Here is a 15639-nt window from a genome sequence, read left to right as displayed (position 1 = left end):
TGGCCGGTCGCGGCCTTGTCTGTGTGGCCCATCGTGGTCGTGTGGCCGGTCGCGGCCTTGTCTGTGTGGCCCATCGTGGTCGTGTGGCCGATCGTGGCCTTGTCTCTGTGTGGCCGATAGCGGCCTTGTCTCTGTGTGGCCGATCGCGGCCGTGTCTCTGTGTGGCCGATCGCGGCCGTGTCTCTGTGTGGCCGATCGCGGCCGTGTCTCTGTGTGGCCGATCGCGGCCGTGTCTCGGTGTGGCCGATCGCGGCCTTGTCTCTGTGTGGCCGATCGCGGCCTTGTCTCTGTGTGGCCGATCGCGGCCTTGTCTCTGTGTGGCCGATCGCGGCCGTGTCTCTGTGTGGCCGATCGCGGCCGTGTCTCTGTGTGGCCGATCGCGGCCGTGTCTCTGTGTGGCCGATCGCGGCCGTGTCTCTGTGTGGCCGATCGCGGCCGTGTCTCTGTGTGGCCGATCGCGGCCTTGTCTCTGTGTGGCCGATCGCGGCCTTGTCTCTGTGTTGCCGATCGCGGCCTTGTGTCTGCGTGGCCGATCGCGGCCGTGTCTCTGCGTGGCCGATCGCGGCCGTGTCTCTGCGTGGCCGATCGCGGCCGTGTCTCTGCGTGGCCGATCGCGGCCGTGTCTCTGCGTGGCCGATCGCGGCCGTGTCTCTGCGTGGCCGATCGCGGCCGTGTCTCTGCGTGGCCGATCGCGGCCGTGTCTCTGCGTGGCCGATCGCGGCCGTGTCTCTGCGTGGCCGATCGCGGCCGTGTCTCTGCGTGGCCGATCGCGGCCGTGTCTCTGTGTTGCTTGTTTTCTTGTCCTTTCTCCTTCTCTTATTATGTTTTAATTTGTTTTTCTCTGTTTCAGGAACTGCAAGATTCTCCTCTGGTGGGTATACATTCCCTCTCACAGTTTTTGGGGGGAGAGTGGGCTCCGTCCTGGCGGTCACGTCTCACCACCATTTTTGGGGGTTGGCTACGCCCCTGCCTTCAGCTTCAGGCAGGAAATGCAAAGTCTCCAACCCTCAGGACGTGAGCTACGGACGGGGCCTACGCCAAAGATCATTAACCTTATATATTCTGCTTGCTGTTTGGTAATAAATATCAGTGTTCCGTTATCTTGCCTCCCGAGTCTTTCTGGTAGAACTAACAATGAGCAATACATTTGTTACTGTATTTACTAATCTTCGTTAGTGTTATTTAATGAGAATACAGTTGTTCGTTCTTCATGTTCACAGTGCATTAACTAATGTTAACAAGCTTTTAATAATGTATTAGTGAATGTTGAAATTAACATTAACAAAGATTAATAAATGCTGTATAAGTGCAGTTCATTATTAGTTCATGTTAACTAATGTAACGTTAGTTAACTAATGTTAACTAATGAACCGTATTGTAAAGTGTTACCATTATATAACACACATCTGAATACCTTTTAAGCAAACTAACTAACCCTGGAACATAACCTGCTCCAGAGTTGATATGGCTACTTACTTACCCTAAAAGTTACCTCCTTTTTTGGAACAGAAAATTGAGATTACCCACTTACTTACACTTAAACATACCCGGGTATGTCACATAACCTGCTTTCTGAATAACCCCCCGGTGTCAGGTCCAGGATTCTAGCAAGTTTTTCATCAAACTTCCAGTCACATCATTCTGCATCTTCGAGTTGTTGCTTAAATGGAGCGCCCACACAGCAGCCATCTTTTACAGTTCCTTCTGAACCAAAACAATGAGATTATGCTGCGTTCACGAAATGTCCTAATCTTCTGGCCTTCAATCTTGAAATGGAGTAAAACATTTCCTCAATGTGCCTCTAGATGGAGGTAATGTAGAGCTGTCCGGAGTATGGCTTTGGCAAACAAGGCAAAGACGGTTGGGGAAGTTTGCTTGTCTAGTGACAAGAATCCCGTTGGATCTCAGTTAGTTTGTAAGACAGAAACTACTTTTCCTCCACTGTATATTTTGTTTCTCTTTGGTTTCCAATTAGTTTTATTCAATCATTTTAAAGCCACATGACCTGTGCTTTCTGAAAGCAGCTTTAAAGAGAAGTTGTTCCATTCAGTGGTTTTCATATGCTACCAAAGCTTCCTGTTTCTGTTACAAAATATAAGTCTCTTACAAATATGGGTAATCACATTTTATTTTCCCACTGATAAGCAAAAGAGAAAGTTTGGTCATAAATAAGTAATAATTATGTGCAAGAAAGTAAGAAAGTGCTTGTATAAATATGAGCACAGACTTTTTTAAAAGTCTTTTAAACAGCACATGCTTCGTTTTAGCAATATAGCATGTGTACAGCTGACTAGAATATTTAAAGGTATCACCCAAAAATATTAACTCTGTCATCGTTTACACACCCTCATGTATTTTTAAACCTGTATCATCTCCTTAAAGACACTGATATGTTTGCTGTGTCTGTGTATGCATAACAATGTTATGTTGTTTGTAGTGTGTCTGTGACATATTTTTTCATAGCTCCCCTGAGCTCTGACTGCATAGCTCGAGTTGTTTCTGCCCTAAATATAGAGCTGGCTTTTCCCTACAATGTCAAATGTAACTTGAGTCCATAAGTTAAGTCACAGCACGTCAGTTGCTGGCCGACAGGCTGAGTTCCTCTCACTCTGTCCCACATTGCCTGATGGAGTCTGTGGAAGCACTGGGCAGGCCCATTGGGGCCAACCTTCTGAGCTTGCCGGCATCCTGCCCCTGGGATGAGGATGAGGAGTCACTGGGTCTGGAAGGAATCAAGCCCAAATCTTCACCCATACCAAGACGACGGAGTTCAGTGTCTTCTGATGACTCCCTGCCTCCCCCTTCAAGCAGCCGAAGAGTGTCCTTTGCTGACGCCTTTGGTTTGAGTCTCGTCTCAGTGAAACAGTTTGACGCTCGGGGAGTAACAACACCATCATGCCCTCTGGAGAAAGACTTGAATGAAGATAAGGAGTATTACATGCTTCCTCTCTTCACTCTTCCACAGACCACAGAGGAGCTAGTCTTGCGGGTTCACGAGCAGAAGCTGGAACTGGAGAGTTTGGAGTTGATTTCTGGGACCTCAACCCTAAGAGGAATCGTTAGAGTGCTGGATGTGTGTTTTAATAAGATGGTCTATGTACGCACCTCTCTAGATTTGTGGAGAAGTCATTTTGATCTATTGGCAGAGTACATACCTGGGTCAAACAATGGTGGGATGGACTGTTTCTCCTTCAAGCTCACACTGGTACCCCCATTCGGAGAAGAGGGTGCGAGGGTTGACTTCTGTTTGCGATATGAAACATCTTTAGGCACTTTTTGGGCAAACAACAATGCAAAGAACTATTCTCTGTTTTGTTGTGAAAAAATAAAGGAGAAAGCCTCAAATGTGAGTGAAAACAGAAGAAAAAGCTGTCTGAAAATAACCAGGTGAGAGGTTTCTAACTTATCTGTCATACACAGTAAAGAATGTCAAAAGAAATATTTCTAAAATATTCATAATTATACTTTTATAGATATGATTCATAAACAATTTGATAACAATTCACACAGTTTTTGCATTTAAGTGACATGCCAGAATTAATACATGAATAAAACTACAATACTAAAGAGGCACTTGATGAATTAAAGGGTTAGTTCATCCAAAAATGAAAATTCTGTCATTAACTTTACACCTGTAAGACCTTCGTTCATCTTCAGAACACAAATGAAGATATTTTTGATGAAATCTGAGAGTTTGACAACTACCACTTTGATGCTTCAAAAAGTTCATAAAGAGATTGTAAAACTAATTAATATGCATTGAGTGGTTTAATCCAAAGTTTCTGAAGAGACTCAATCGCTTTATATGATAAACAGATTTAATTTAGAGTTTTATTCACATATAAAAATTGATCAGCGAACATAAACAGAAGCTCAACCGAACCTGCTTGAAGTGCGAGAAGAAACCTCATTGGTTCTTGCCGAAGCTCAAACATGCTCCGTAACGCACAAGATTGAACGTCATTGGTACTTGCGGAAGCTCAAACGTGCTCCGTAACGCACAAGATTGAACGTCACTGGTTCTTGCCGAAGCTCAAACGTGCTCCGTAACGCACAAGATTGAACGTCATTGGTTCTTGCCGAAGCTCAAACGTGCTCCGTAACGCACAAGATTGAACGTCATTGGTTCTTGCGGAAGCTCAAACGTGCTCCGTAACGCACAAGATTGAACGTCATTGGTTCTTGCGAAGCTCAAACGTGCTCCGTAACGCACAAGATTGAACGTCACTGGTTCTTGCCGAAGCTCAAACGTGCTCCGTAACGCACAAGATTGAACGTCATTGGTTCTTGCCGAAGCTCAAACGTGCTCCGTAACGCACAAGATTGAACGTCATTGGTTCTTGCGGAAGCTCAAACGTGCTCCGTAACGCACAAGATTGAACGTCACTGGTTCTTGCCGAAGCTCAAACGTGCTCCGTAACGCACAAGATTGAACGTCATTGGTTCTTGCCGAAGCTCAAACGTGCTCCGTAATGCACAAGATTGAACGTCATTGGTTCTTGCGAAGCTCAAACGTGCTCCGTAACGCACAAGATTGAACGTCATTGGTTCTTGCGAAGCTCAAACGTGCTCCGTAACGCACAAGATTGAACGTCACTGGTTCTTGCCGAAGCTCAAACGTGCTCCGTAACGCACAAGATTGAACGTCATTGGTTCTTGCGAAGCTCAAACGTGCTCCGTAACGCACAAGATTGAACGTCACTGGTTCTTGCCGAAGCTCAAACGTGCTCCGTAACGCACAAGATTGAACGTCATTGGTTCTTGCCGAAGCTCAAACGTGCTCCGTAACGCACAAGATTGAACGTCATTGGTTCTTGCGGAAGCTCAAACGTGCTCCGTAACGCACAAGATTGAACGTCACTGGTTCTTGCCGAAGCTCAAACGTGCTCCGTAACGCACAAGATTGAACGTCATTGGTTCTTGCCGAAGCTCAAACGTGCTCCGTAATGCACAAGATTGAACGTCATTGGTTCTTGCGAAGCTCAAACGTGCTCCGTAACGCACAAGATTGAACGTCATTGGTTCTTGCGAAGCTCAAACGTGCTCCGTAACGCACAAGATTGAACGTCACTGGTTCTTGCGGAAGCTCAAACGTGCTCCGTAACGCACAAGATTGAACGTCATTGGTTCTTGCGAAGCTCAAACGTGCTCCGTAACGCACAAGATTGAACGTCACTGGTTCTTGCCGAAGCTCAAACGTGCTCCGTAACGCACAAGATTGAACGTCATTGGTTCTTGCCGAAGCTCAAATGTGCTCCGTAACGCACAAGATTGAACGTCATTGGTTCTTGCGAAGCTCAAACGTGCTCCGTAACGCACAAGATTGAACGTCATTGGTTCTTGCAAAGCTCAAACGTGCTCCGTAACGCACAAGATTGAACGTCATTGGTTCTTGCGAAGCTCAAACGTGCTCCGTAATGCACAAGATTGAACGTCATTGGTTCTTGCCGAAGCTCAAACGTGCTCCGTAACGCACAAGATTGAACGTCATTGGTTCTTGCGAAGCTCAAACGTGCTCCGTAACGCACAAGATTGAACGTCATTGGTTCTTGCGAAGCTCAAACGTGCTCCGTAACGCACAAGATTGAACGTCATTGGTTCTTGCGAAGCTCAAACGTGCTCCGTAACGCACAAGATTGAACGTCATTGGTTCTTGCGAAGCTCAAACGTGCTCCGTAACGCACAAGATTGAACGTCACTGGTTCTTGCCGAAGCTCAAACGTGCTCCGTAACGCACAAGATTGAACGTCATTGGTTCTTGCCGAAGCTCAAACGTGCTCCGTAACGCACAAGATTGAACGTCACTGGTTCTTGCCGAAGCTCAAACGTGCTCCGTAACGCACAAGATTGAACGTCACAGGTTCTTGACGAAGCTCAAACGTGCTCCGTAACGCACAAGATTGAACGTCACTGGTTCTTGCCGAAGCTCAAACGTGCTCCGTAACGCACAAGATTGAACGTCATTGGTTCTTGCCGAAGCTCAAACGTGCTCCGTAACGCACAAGATTGAACGTCATTGGTTCCTGCCGAAGCTCAAACGTGCTCCGTAACGCACAAGATTGAACGTCATTGGTTCTTGCCGAAGCTCAAACGTGCTCCGTAACGCACAAGATTGAACGTCACTGGTTCTTGCCGAAGCTCAAACGTGCTCCGTAACGCACAAGATTGAACGCGTCATTGGTTCTTGCCGAAGCTCAAATGTGCTCCGTAACGCACAAGACTGAACGTCATAGGTTCTTGCCGAAGCTCAGTGCTCTTGCGTCCGTGCTCCGTAACGCACAAGATTGAACGTCACTGGTTCTTGCCGAAGCTCAAACGTGCTCCGTAACGCACAAGATTGAACGTCATTGGTTCTTGCCGAAGCTCAAGCGTGCTCCGTAACGCACAAGATTGAACGTCACTGGTTCTTGCCGAAGCTCAAGCGTGCTCCGTAACGCACAAGATTGAACGTCCACTGGTTCTTGCCGAAGCTCAAACGTGCTCCGTAACGCACAAGATTGAACGTCATAGGTTCTTGCCGAAGCTCAAACGTGCTCCGTAACGCACAAGATTGAACGTCCATTGGTTCTTGCCGAAGCTCAAACGTGCTCCGTAACGCACAAGATTGAACGTCATTGGTTCTTGCGAAGCGAATACGTTGTACGTAACTCAAAAGATTTATAGTCATTTGTTCTTGCCGAAGCTCAAACGTGCTCCGTAACGCACAAGATTGAACGTCCATTGGTTCTTGCGAAGCTCAAACGTGCTCCGTAACGCACAAGATTGAACGTCACTGGTTCTTGCCGAAGCTCAAACGTGCTCCGTAACGCACAAGATTGAACGTCATAGGTTCTTGCCGAAGCTCAAACGTGCTCCGTAACGCACAAGATTGAACGTCATTGGTTCTTGCCGAAGCTCAAACGTGCTCCGTAACGCACAAGATTGAACGTCATTGGTTCTTGCGAAGCTCAAACGTGCTCCGTAATGCACAAGATTGAACGTCATTGGTTCTTGCCGAAGCTCAAACGTGCTCCGTAACGCACAAGATTGAACGTCATTGGTTCTTGCGAAGCTCAAACGTGCTCCGTAACGCACAAGATTGAACGTCATTGGTTCTTGCGAAGCTCAAACGTGCTCCGTAACGCACAAGATTGAACGTCATTGGTTCTTGCGAAGCTCAAACGTGCTCCGTAACGCACAAGATTGAACGTCATTGGTTCTTGCGAAGCTCAAACGTGCTCCGTAACGCACAAGATTGAACGTCACTGGTTCTTGCCGAAGCTCAAACGTGCTCCGTAACGCACAAGATTGAACGTCATTGGTTCTTGCCGAAGCTCAAACGTGCTCCGTAACGCACAAGATTGAACGTCACTGGTTCTTGCCGAAGCTCAAACGTGCTCCGTAACGCACAAGATTGAACGTCACAGGTTCTTGACGAAGCTCAAACGTGCTCCGTAACGCACAAGATTGAACGTCACTGGTTCTTGCCGAAGCTCAAACGTGCTCCGTAACGCACAAGATTGAACGTCATTGGTTCTTGCCGAAGCTCAAACGTGCTCCGTAACGCACAAGATTGAACGTCATTGGTTCCTGCCGAAGCTCAAACGTGCTCCGTAACGCACAAGATTGAACGTCATTGGTTCTTGCCGAAGCTCAAACGTGCTCCGTAACGCACAAGATTGAACGTCACTGGTTCTTGCCGAAGCTCAAACGTGCTCCGTAACGCACAAGATTGAACGTCATTGGTTCTTGCCGAAGCTCAAACGTGCTCCGTAACGCACAAGACTGAACGTCATAGGTTCTTGCCGAAGCTCAAACGTGCTCCGTAACGCACAAGATTGAACGTCACTGGTTCTTGCCGAAGCTCAAACGTGCTCCGTAACGCACAAGATTGAACGTCATTGGTTCTTGCCGAAGCTCAAACGTGCTCCGTAACGCACAAGATTGAACGTCACTGGTTCTTGCCGAAGCTCAAACGTGCTCCGTAACGCACAAGATTGAACGTCACTGGTTCTTGCCGAAGCTCAAACGTGCTCCGTAACGCACAAGATTGAACGTCATAGGTTCTTGCCGAAGCTCAAACGTGCTCCGTAACGCACAAGATTGAACGTCATAGGTTCTTGCCGAAGCTCAAACGTGCTCCGTAACGCACAAGATTGAACGTCATTGGTTCTTGCCGAAGCTCAAACGTGCTCCGTAACGCACAAGATTGAACGTCATAGGTTCTTGCCGAAGCTCAAACGTGCTCCGTAACGCACAAGATTGAACGTCATAGGTTCTTGCCGAAGCTCAAACGTGCTCCGTAACGCACAAGATTGAACGTCATTGTTTCAAGCAAGCATGCTTGAGCTTCCAGTTTACCACTGATGTGTGAGTTGATGTATGTTTATACGTGAAAAAAAGCCTAAATTTAATCTGTTAATCGTATAAAGCAATCCCGTCTCTTCAGAAAATTTGGACTAAACCACTTAATTCATATGGATTATAGTTTTAAGATCTCTTTATGCACTTTTTGAAGTGTCACAGTGGTTGCGTAGCTGTCAATGGATTTCATCAAAAAGATCTGCATATGTGTTCTGAAGATGAACGAAAGTCTTACGGATTTGGGTGATTAATTAATGACAGAATTTTCATTTTTGAGTGAACTATCTCTTTAAGGAACAATATACATACTGCATTTCCCCCAGTTTTTAAAAACATGTAATTTTTTGTCATTTTCAGCCCAAATATCTCTGCTTCAACTGTTCCGGAAACAAATAATGAGGAACTTCCTGGTAAATTATCCCCTGAAATTGTCTTAGAACTAGATTTGGAAATACTACAAAATTCTGATAAATACACTTTTTTTTTTCTCTCAGATATATATCTAAATTCTGGAAAGGCCACTGGCCCTGGATCTCCAAATGAAAACTCTGAAAAACCTGAAAAAGAAAGCATGAAATTAGTGGTAAGTTGTAAATTTTTACATTTTACCAAAGAGTGATTGATAGTCACTTAATAATGTGTTTAAATGAAACAACATATTTTAGCATAAATTATATAGTGAAATCTAGGATGAACATTATATTACATTTTATAAAACATGTGCTGTGACACTGGCTACTCTTTCAGAATGCCATGTGCTCACTGATGTTAGGCTTTGACAAGTGTTAAAGTAACATTACGTACTGTCCCAAACAAGACACTTGATAGGTCAGCCTGTTCAGGGTCACTCTGAGACCATTATGTTACGTTGTTAAAAGTAAGTCCAAGTTCATGTCAAAGTCAATTTATCATAAAAGTTAAAAATGTACTTCTATAATATCTTCAGATATTTTATTCCTTAAAGGTAGGGTAGGCAATTTATTTATATAAACACTGTTTGTTATTCTTGTTAAAACTCTCTTTACATTCTGATAGTAATCAATAACAGAAGTTGTCTAAATATTAAATCTTGTACATATATATTCTGGACCAAAAAATGTTCGTCCAGTCATTGCATTTGACATCATACCTGCCTGTCAACATGTGTATTTCCAAACCTCCATTCACCTGTTCGCACAAACATCACAAGTCATCAGCGCGTTACATGAGGCTATGCAGAGCTGTAGACAGACAATTCAGCGAGTGCCCACACAGCAGCCATCTTTTACAGTTCCTCCTGAACCAAAACAATGAGATTATGCTGCGTTCACGCCATGTCGTAGCCGTAATTAAGAGATGCCAACCCGTGACGTTCTACCCGGAGCTGTTCATGTCCTCAGATTTATGCGTTTCTATGTCAACACTATCAACACCAAAATGAATCTGCTGCAGTCAGGTGGTACAAGTAGAGCTCTGTTTGCATTCATTATTATTTTAATGTGAGACATCAGGTAATTTAACGCCGTCTCTCGTCTTGTGACGCTTTGCAGACTCTGCTCTGGCTGTGCGTGTTCATGTGTTTTGAATGAGGCGTGGCTTTAGAGACGCTCTGAAGGGAGGGTGGGATCTCATGCTTTCAAAGCTAGCTTGCTATTGCTGCCTACCCTACCTTGACAGTTATTTATTGAAGATAGTCTTCCATTCAGTATATTTCACACCTACTTCTTTGTAAACAGGAGGAAATAAGCAGAAACCGCAGCCGAAGGAGCAGAAGAAGGGCTGTGCGATTAGCAAAAGTCAAGGAGCACTTTGCTAAGAGAGAAGAAGAAATGAAACAAGGGACCAAGACCAAAGAGAGTGAAGTTACAGCAGAGACCAGCATGCAGGAACATGCGTCAGTGCTGGAGAAGACACCATGCAGCCCACAGTCCACACAAACTGCTCGACCACCAACATGCAACCAAATATCCTCCTCACCAGCTGAGTCCTTAAAATCAGCAGAGTATACTGGATATTCCACTGACATTTACAACCAAGCTCTTACACAACATAAAGAAGCCGTGATCAACACCAAGACTAATTTATCTGAAGCACACACCAATGTACCCCTTGAAGACTGTGGTGAATCAATTGCATACTCTGCTTCTGAGGCTCTGGAAGACATCCAACTTACTGAGGACCTTAATGACCAAAAAGGTTCAATCGATCAGTCTTTTCCTGTATGCCAAAATCCTGACTTGTCTATTTGCAAGAATGTTGAAAGAGCATGGGAGCACTTTGAAAAGGACGCTAAGCAAAGAATTAAAAGTTTGGCATTGAGCTCTGAGATGGACACAAATATTAATGATGGAAAACCAGAAGAGAATGTTAGTTTGAAAACTACTAACTCAGAGCCTCAGCTGTTTTCTCAAGGGTTCACATTTGGGACCATTGTAGCCCCACTTTATCATCAGGTTTTTAAAAACATGGAAACAGAGAGAAAAGACTTTTTTTCGAAAACATTACAAGTAGATAGGTCATTAAGGGACCTAGAGAACGAGAGTTTAACAGCGGTCATGGCCTCTGAGACCACAGACATTTGGCTAGAGTCGTGCAAATCTACAAAACAGACAGTACATGATATTAGTGTTGGCGCCTGCAAAGAATCAACAGATCAGAACTCACAACTTACAGTAAACCCAACCAAAAATCCTCTCTCTGAGTCAAATAAGAGTAAAAATGTTGAGATGTTGGAAGTTTCTCACAATGATTGTACTGGTGTTTTCAGAGAATACCCAACAGATAATTCATCTACTGAAACAAACCTTCCAGAAGTCACATCCAGGCAGCCAGATCCTCCTCTGGGAGAAATTTTACCAGTGTGCACATTAGCTTTGACTGACTATTCATTCCAGGATGATCCTGGCCACAGTCCATGTTTATTTCCCATACAAGGACCAGAAAATTTAGTTCCTTCAAATCAAACAATAGAGTCCGGTATTGACAACCTATCTGAACAGATACACCCTTCATCAGTTTTAAAAACTTCATTATCTTTGGATAATCAGATGTCTAGTATCAAAATTGAAATGAACCAGGGGGACCCTGCAAATATTATAAGCAGCACTTCTTGCAGTTTTGCCCAATCTCCTGAAGATCCCAAAATGCTCCTGACTTCAGGGATCATCTTGGGTTCCTCTAATGATAAATCAGAACTTGACAGCTGTAAGCTAAGATTGAACATTGAAAAATCTGAAGAACTTTCTCACTTAGCAACAGGCATGCTAACCGAACCATATACAGAATTGGAGAACAAGCAGCTAAATATGAGCAATACTTTGGAGAGCTGCCAAATGAATGAAAAAAAGGAACAAACGCTCATCGTTTCTGCTACACAGACTTCAGAGACGGAGAGCTCAAGCATTATTGAGTTTGATGGTGAACATAACACATTAGTGAATAAAGAGGTGGAAGAAATTCACAAAATAAAAAATGATGAAAGCCTGGAAGAAGGAAATGGAAATCAAATAGAGAAGCAAAAACAAGACAAAGAGGAGAAAGAACAAGAACCAAAAGAACAAGAGGGTGCAGAAGAAAAACTTGAAGATAAAGGAGGAATAAATAGCATTGAAGATGAGCTTAAATACATAGATGATGAAGAGGACTTGGATGCAGTGGAAACTGAGAGAGAAAAGAAACAACAAGCAGATGCAGATGATCTGGAGAAACAGAAGCAGATCATTAGTACCAATGTTAAATCATTACCACAACATCATACTGACTTAAATGAAATAGAAAATCTTGGTGGAGCTGAAAAACAGGACAGGCACTTCAACAGTGGAGTAGCAATTTGTGAGGAAACTGCATCTTGCAAAGAATCATCTCAAAAGAGTGATACTGAACTCAGTGGAAGTATGCAAGCTATGGAGAATGATTGGGACCTCATTGAATTTATTGATAAAGAAGAGGATGTGTGCTGTGGAAGTGAGAACAGTGACCGGGAAACTACTGATAATGTGAACAATATGCTGGAAAATATGGATTGCCAGGCAAAAGACTCAATGAACAGAGATCTCGAAAATGTTGAAGACAACACCTCAACAGAATCGCAGATTGATGATGAGATGGAGCTGTACTTGAACAGTCTGAGGAATTCACAACAGTCAGTATTCAGAGAAGGCACAATGAGTGGAAGCTATGGCAAAAGACCCTCAGTGAGTAAAGGACGGCCATTAGCTATGCCTTCAATCTCGGAGTCTGTCGATGAGGACCAGACGAATAGTTCCCTAGAAGATTTAACAAATATCGAGTACATCAAGGAGCTGGAAAGAGATACGCTGCCCCTAGTGGATAGGAATAAGCATGTCATTGGACGCAATGTCTTGTGGTGGAAAGAGTTTTTGTCTTATGATAACATGTCAAGAGTGATTGGATACACATTTTTGTTGATAGTGTTTTTGGTTGCAGCATATTATTATGACTTCATTGCATGTTTTGCCCTATATCTTCTTACAGTATATTGGCTGTTTCGACAAGGGGAGGAAGAGCCACTAAAAAACTCTCCGAAAGGTGACAGAGGAATGCAGTAAAGATGATTTATGAAAATTTTTGGAGAGTTTAGTAGAAATGTGGAAGTGGATGTACAACTGTGTATGGCAACATTGATTATGTTGTCATACTGATTATATTGAATATGGATTATGTGGAGGTATTTATAGCACATAAGAAAAACTGACTTTTGTTCCATTATTTGCCATTTGACATTATACGAGTCAGTATATTATTTCCCGGCTGTATGGACAAATACAAAGTTCTGTCATGAAATTCTAGATGCCGCAAGATGATAGGTACATGATTCAATCTGCTTGCAATCACATCATTCTCTATAGAGCACAGCTGATTGGTTCCTGCACTATTAGCTGCCAATGAACTCTAACCTTTGAATACTCGGTCAGCATTTGGTGTAGCAGTTGCTACTGCGCTTTCAGAAACCCTCCTCCTTCCCCAGCTCCACCTGTATAAATCTGCTACGGGTAGTTCATGTACACTATAGGCTATTGTACAGCAGCAGCATGTCTTCCTTTCTCACAGCAGCATGTCTTGTATGTATTTACAGTAGCAAGTCCCGTACTTACTCTGCAGCAGCAGATCTATTCCGCCAAGACCAAACATATCAACATTGTCATATCCATTACCATGCCAAACACTCTGAGAGTTGTCATGACAGAACATTGTTTTTCAAAGTTGGCATACAATATCACAATGCTTTTTACACAGAGCTGACCACATAGCAAGGGATTATATGGGATTTATATATGTATAAATGGTTGAATTATGTGCCAATGGTGCCTGGTACAGTGATATTTAAAGGACCAGTTTTGTGAGTGAAAAGTTTGACAGATAAGATTAGTCTTGAAAAAGGATTAGAGTGCAATTGACTTTTATGTGTAACTTTAATTTCATAGTAAGTACCTAATTGGATTATAACTTATATATACATATAACACTTTTTTTTTCTTCAGGCAAAAGGCAATTATTTTACAAACATTTTCCCATACTCGGTTGTACAAGTTTATTAGAGTTCAGAAATTATATGTTTCTGTATGTATCATCTTGTTTGTTTACAGCTATGGTTTACAGTCATAAACTTTTTGATAGTTCACACTACCTATTTTCTAAAAAGACATCAAGGGTCACTATCCTATTTTATGTTTCAATATACCAAACATTAGGGTCTTATCATCTTCAAACTGACCAGCGTTTGTTTCATAAATACAGGTACTGTATGTAGACAGGTGTCTACTCACAATGAATAAACCATGTAAAATAAACAATAACCTCCATCATTGCATTATTTATTTATTAGATAACATGCATGGAATAATCTGTTTTTATCAATCTGTTTTTCTGTTGCGTTATCTATAAATTTATTTTGTCCAATCAAAAGTGTATTTTTATTGTAACTCAATATTGTGCACCTGTTATTATTTCAAGGTGTCTTTATCTTGTCCATTTATTGTTGGACATCATTCACGGAAATGGCTTTCAATGAACAAACAGATGAACTATGATCTCATCTCCAGGTTATATGCAATTCGCAGAAATAAATCTGACCACAGATCTCCCCAAATAGACTGTACATATTTTTAGCTGTACATATTTTTTTGACCATACAGTGAAAGTCACTGGGGCCCAAAACATCGTCAAACACAACCCAACCCAACAAACATTTTTCAAGATATCATCTTTTGTGTTGCACAGAGGAAAGAATACATACATGAGGTTGAGTAAATGACGCCATTTTCATTTCTGGGTGACTATCCCTAATGTCATCTTTAGAACACTATAATTTCAAGCATGATTAGATGAGTGACTGCATATTTATAAGCTGATAGCATAAGAAACGTTTTAGTCCCAAATTCATTGGGGAGGAGTCTGCACAGCTGAGCAGGGAGACTATTATGGGATTATCACTCCCTCCAAATGGGATGGAAGCATATGATGACATTTTCAAGAGGACACACAATGGCACTGTAGCTCCATGTCAGAGCTACTAAAAATGGAAAAGTATTTCCTCTGCGTTTTTCACGTACAAACGACAACAAAATGATTCCCATTCACATTGATCTGCGTCAACAACTAAAAATGCTGTATTATTCATGCCAGGCCAGTAGGTGGCAATGTCACTTTGTAAAGAAACACTACGCGCCTATAGACTGAACATGTAATACATATGACACAAATTCACAAATTCAAGTTTTTGTAGTTTACACAGAGACCACAACCTACTGGAGGGAGTTAGAGTGGATTCCAGCCTCTCCTCAACAAACATACACATAAGTCCAGGAGGGAGGCGGAGCAGAGGCAGATCAAGGAGACTGGAGACTGAGGAGGAACAGAGAGCCAGGCCGTAGCAGGCAGAGCAAGTTGCCAGGGCAGGTCCAGCAGCGCAGGTAGCCAGAGCTGAGTCGGCGGGAATGAAGACCACCTCAGCGGAGCTGGAAACCGGCAGAACTGGCAGAGTAGAAGACCATCACGGCGGAGCAGGAAACCACCACTGCAGAGCAAAAGACCGACCACGGTGGAGCAAGTGGAGCAGAAGACCACCACAGGGGAGCCAGAGACTACCACGGTTGAACAGGCAGAGCAGAAGACCACAATGGCAGAGCAGAAGACCACTGGCAGCCATGACGGCTGAGGACTTTGGAGTGGCGGTCATGACGGCTGAGGACTCTGGCGTGGCAGTTATGACATGACGTGAAGAGACTCTGGCATGGCAGCCATGACGGCTGAAGACTCTGGAGTGGCGGTCATGATGGCTGAGGACTTTGGCGTGGC

General features: G+C 43.5%; 1 protein-coding gene across 1 annotated transcript; it reads left to right on the top strand.

The window, feature by feature from the left end:
* The first annotated feature begins 2581 nt into the window (after positions 1-2581).
* ppp1r3ab (protein phosphatase 1, regulatory subunit 3Ab) lies at positions 2582-14137 on the top strand. The gene is made up of 4 exons (XM_067379772.1): positions 2582-3387; positions 8701-8753; positions 8838-8926; positions 10059-14137. The coding sequence occupies exons 1-4, from the start codon at positions 2627-2629 to the stop codon at positions 12888-12890; spliced, it is 3735 nt and encodes a 1244-aa protein (XP_067235873.1). The 5' UTR covers positions 2582-2626; the 3' UTR covers positions 12891-14137.
* The last annotated feature ends 1502 nt before the right edge of the window (positions 14138-15639 follow it).

Source organism: Chanodichthys erythropterus, chromosome 24 (assembly GCF_024489055.1).
Source record: "Chanodichthys erythropterus isolate Z2021 chromosome 24, ASM2448905v1, whole genome shotgun sequence".
NCBI classification, from domain to species: domain Eukaryota; kingdom Metazoa; phylum Chordata; class Actinopteri; order Cypriniformes; family Xenocyprididae; genus Chanodichthys; species Chanodichthys erythropterus.
This window is presented reverse-complemented; position numbering and strand designations above follow the sequence as displayed.

What these genes read in the sequence shown, in the direction of transcription:
- ppp1r3ab (XM_067379772.1), top strand. Translation starts at nt 2,627, where the DNA reads ATGGAGTCTGTGGAAGCACTGGGCAGGCCCATTGGGGCCAACCTTCTG. An exon ending in AGCTGTCTGAAAATAACCAG is followed by an intron (nt 3,388 to 8,700) that starts GTGAGAGGTTTC and finishes TGTCATTTTCAG; the next exon opens with CCCAAATATCTCTGCTTCAA. An exon ending in AAGAAAGCATGAAATTAGTG is followed by an intron (nt 8,927 to 10,058) that starts GTAAGTTGTAAA and finishes CTTTGTAAACAG; the next exon opens with GAGGAAATAAGCAGAAACCG.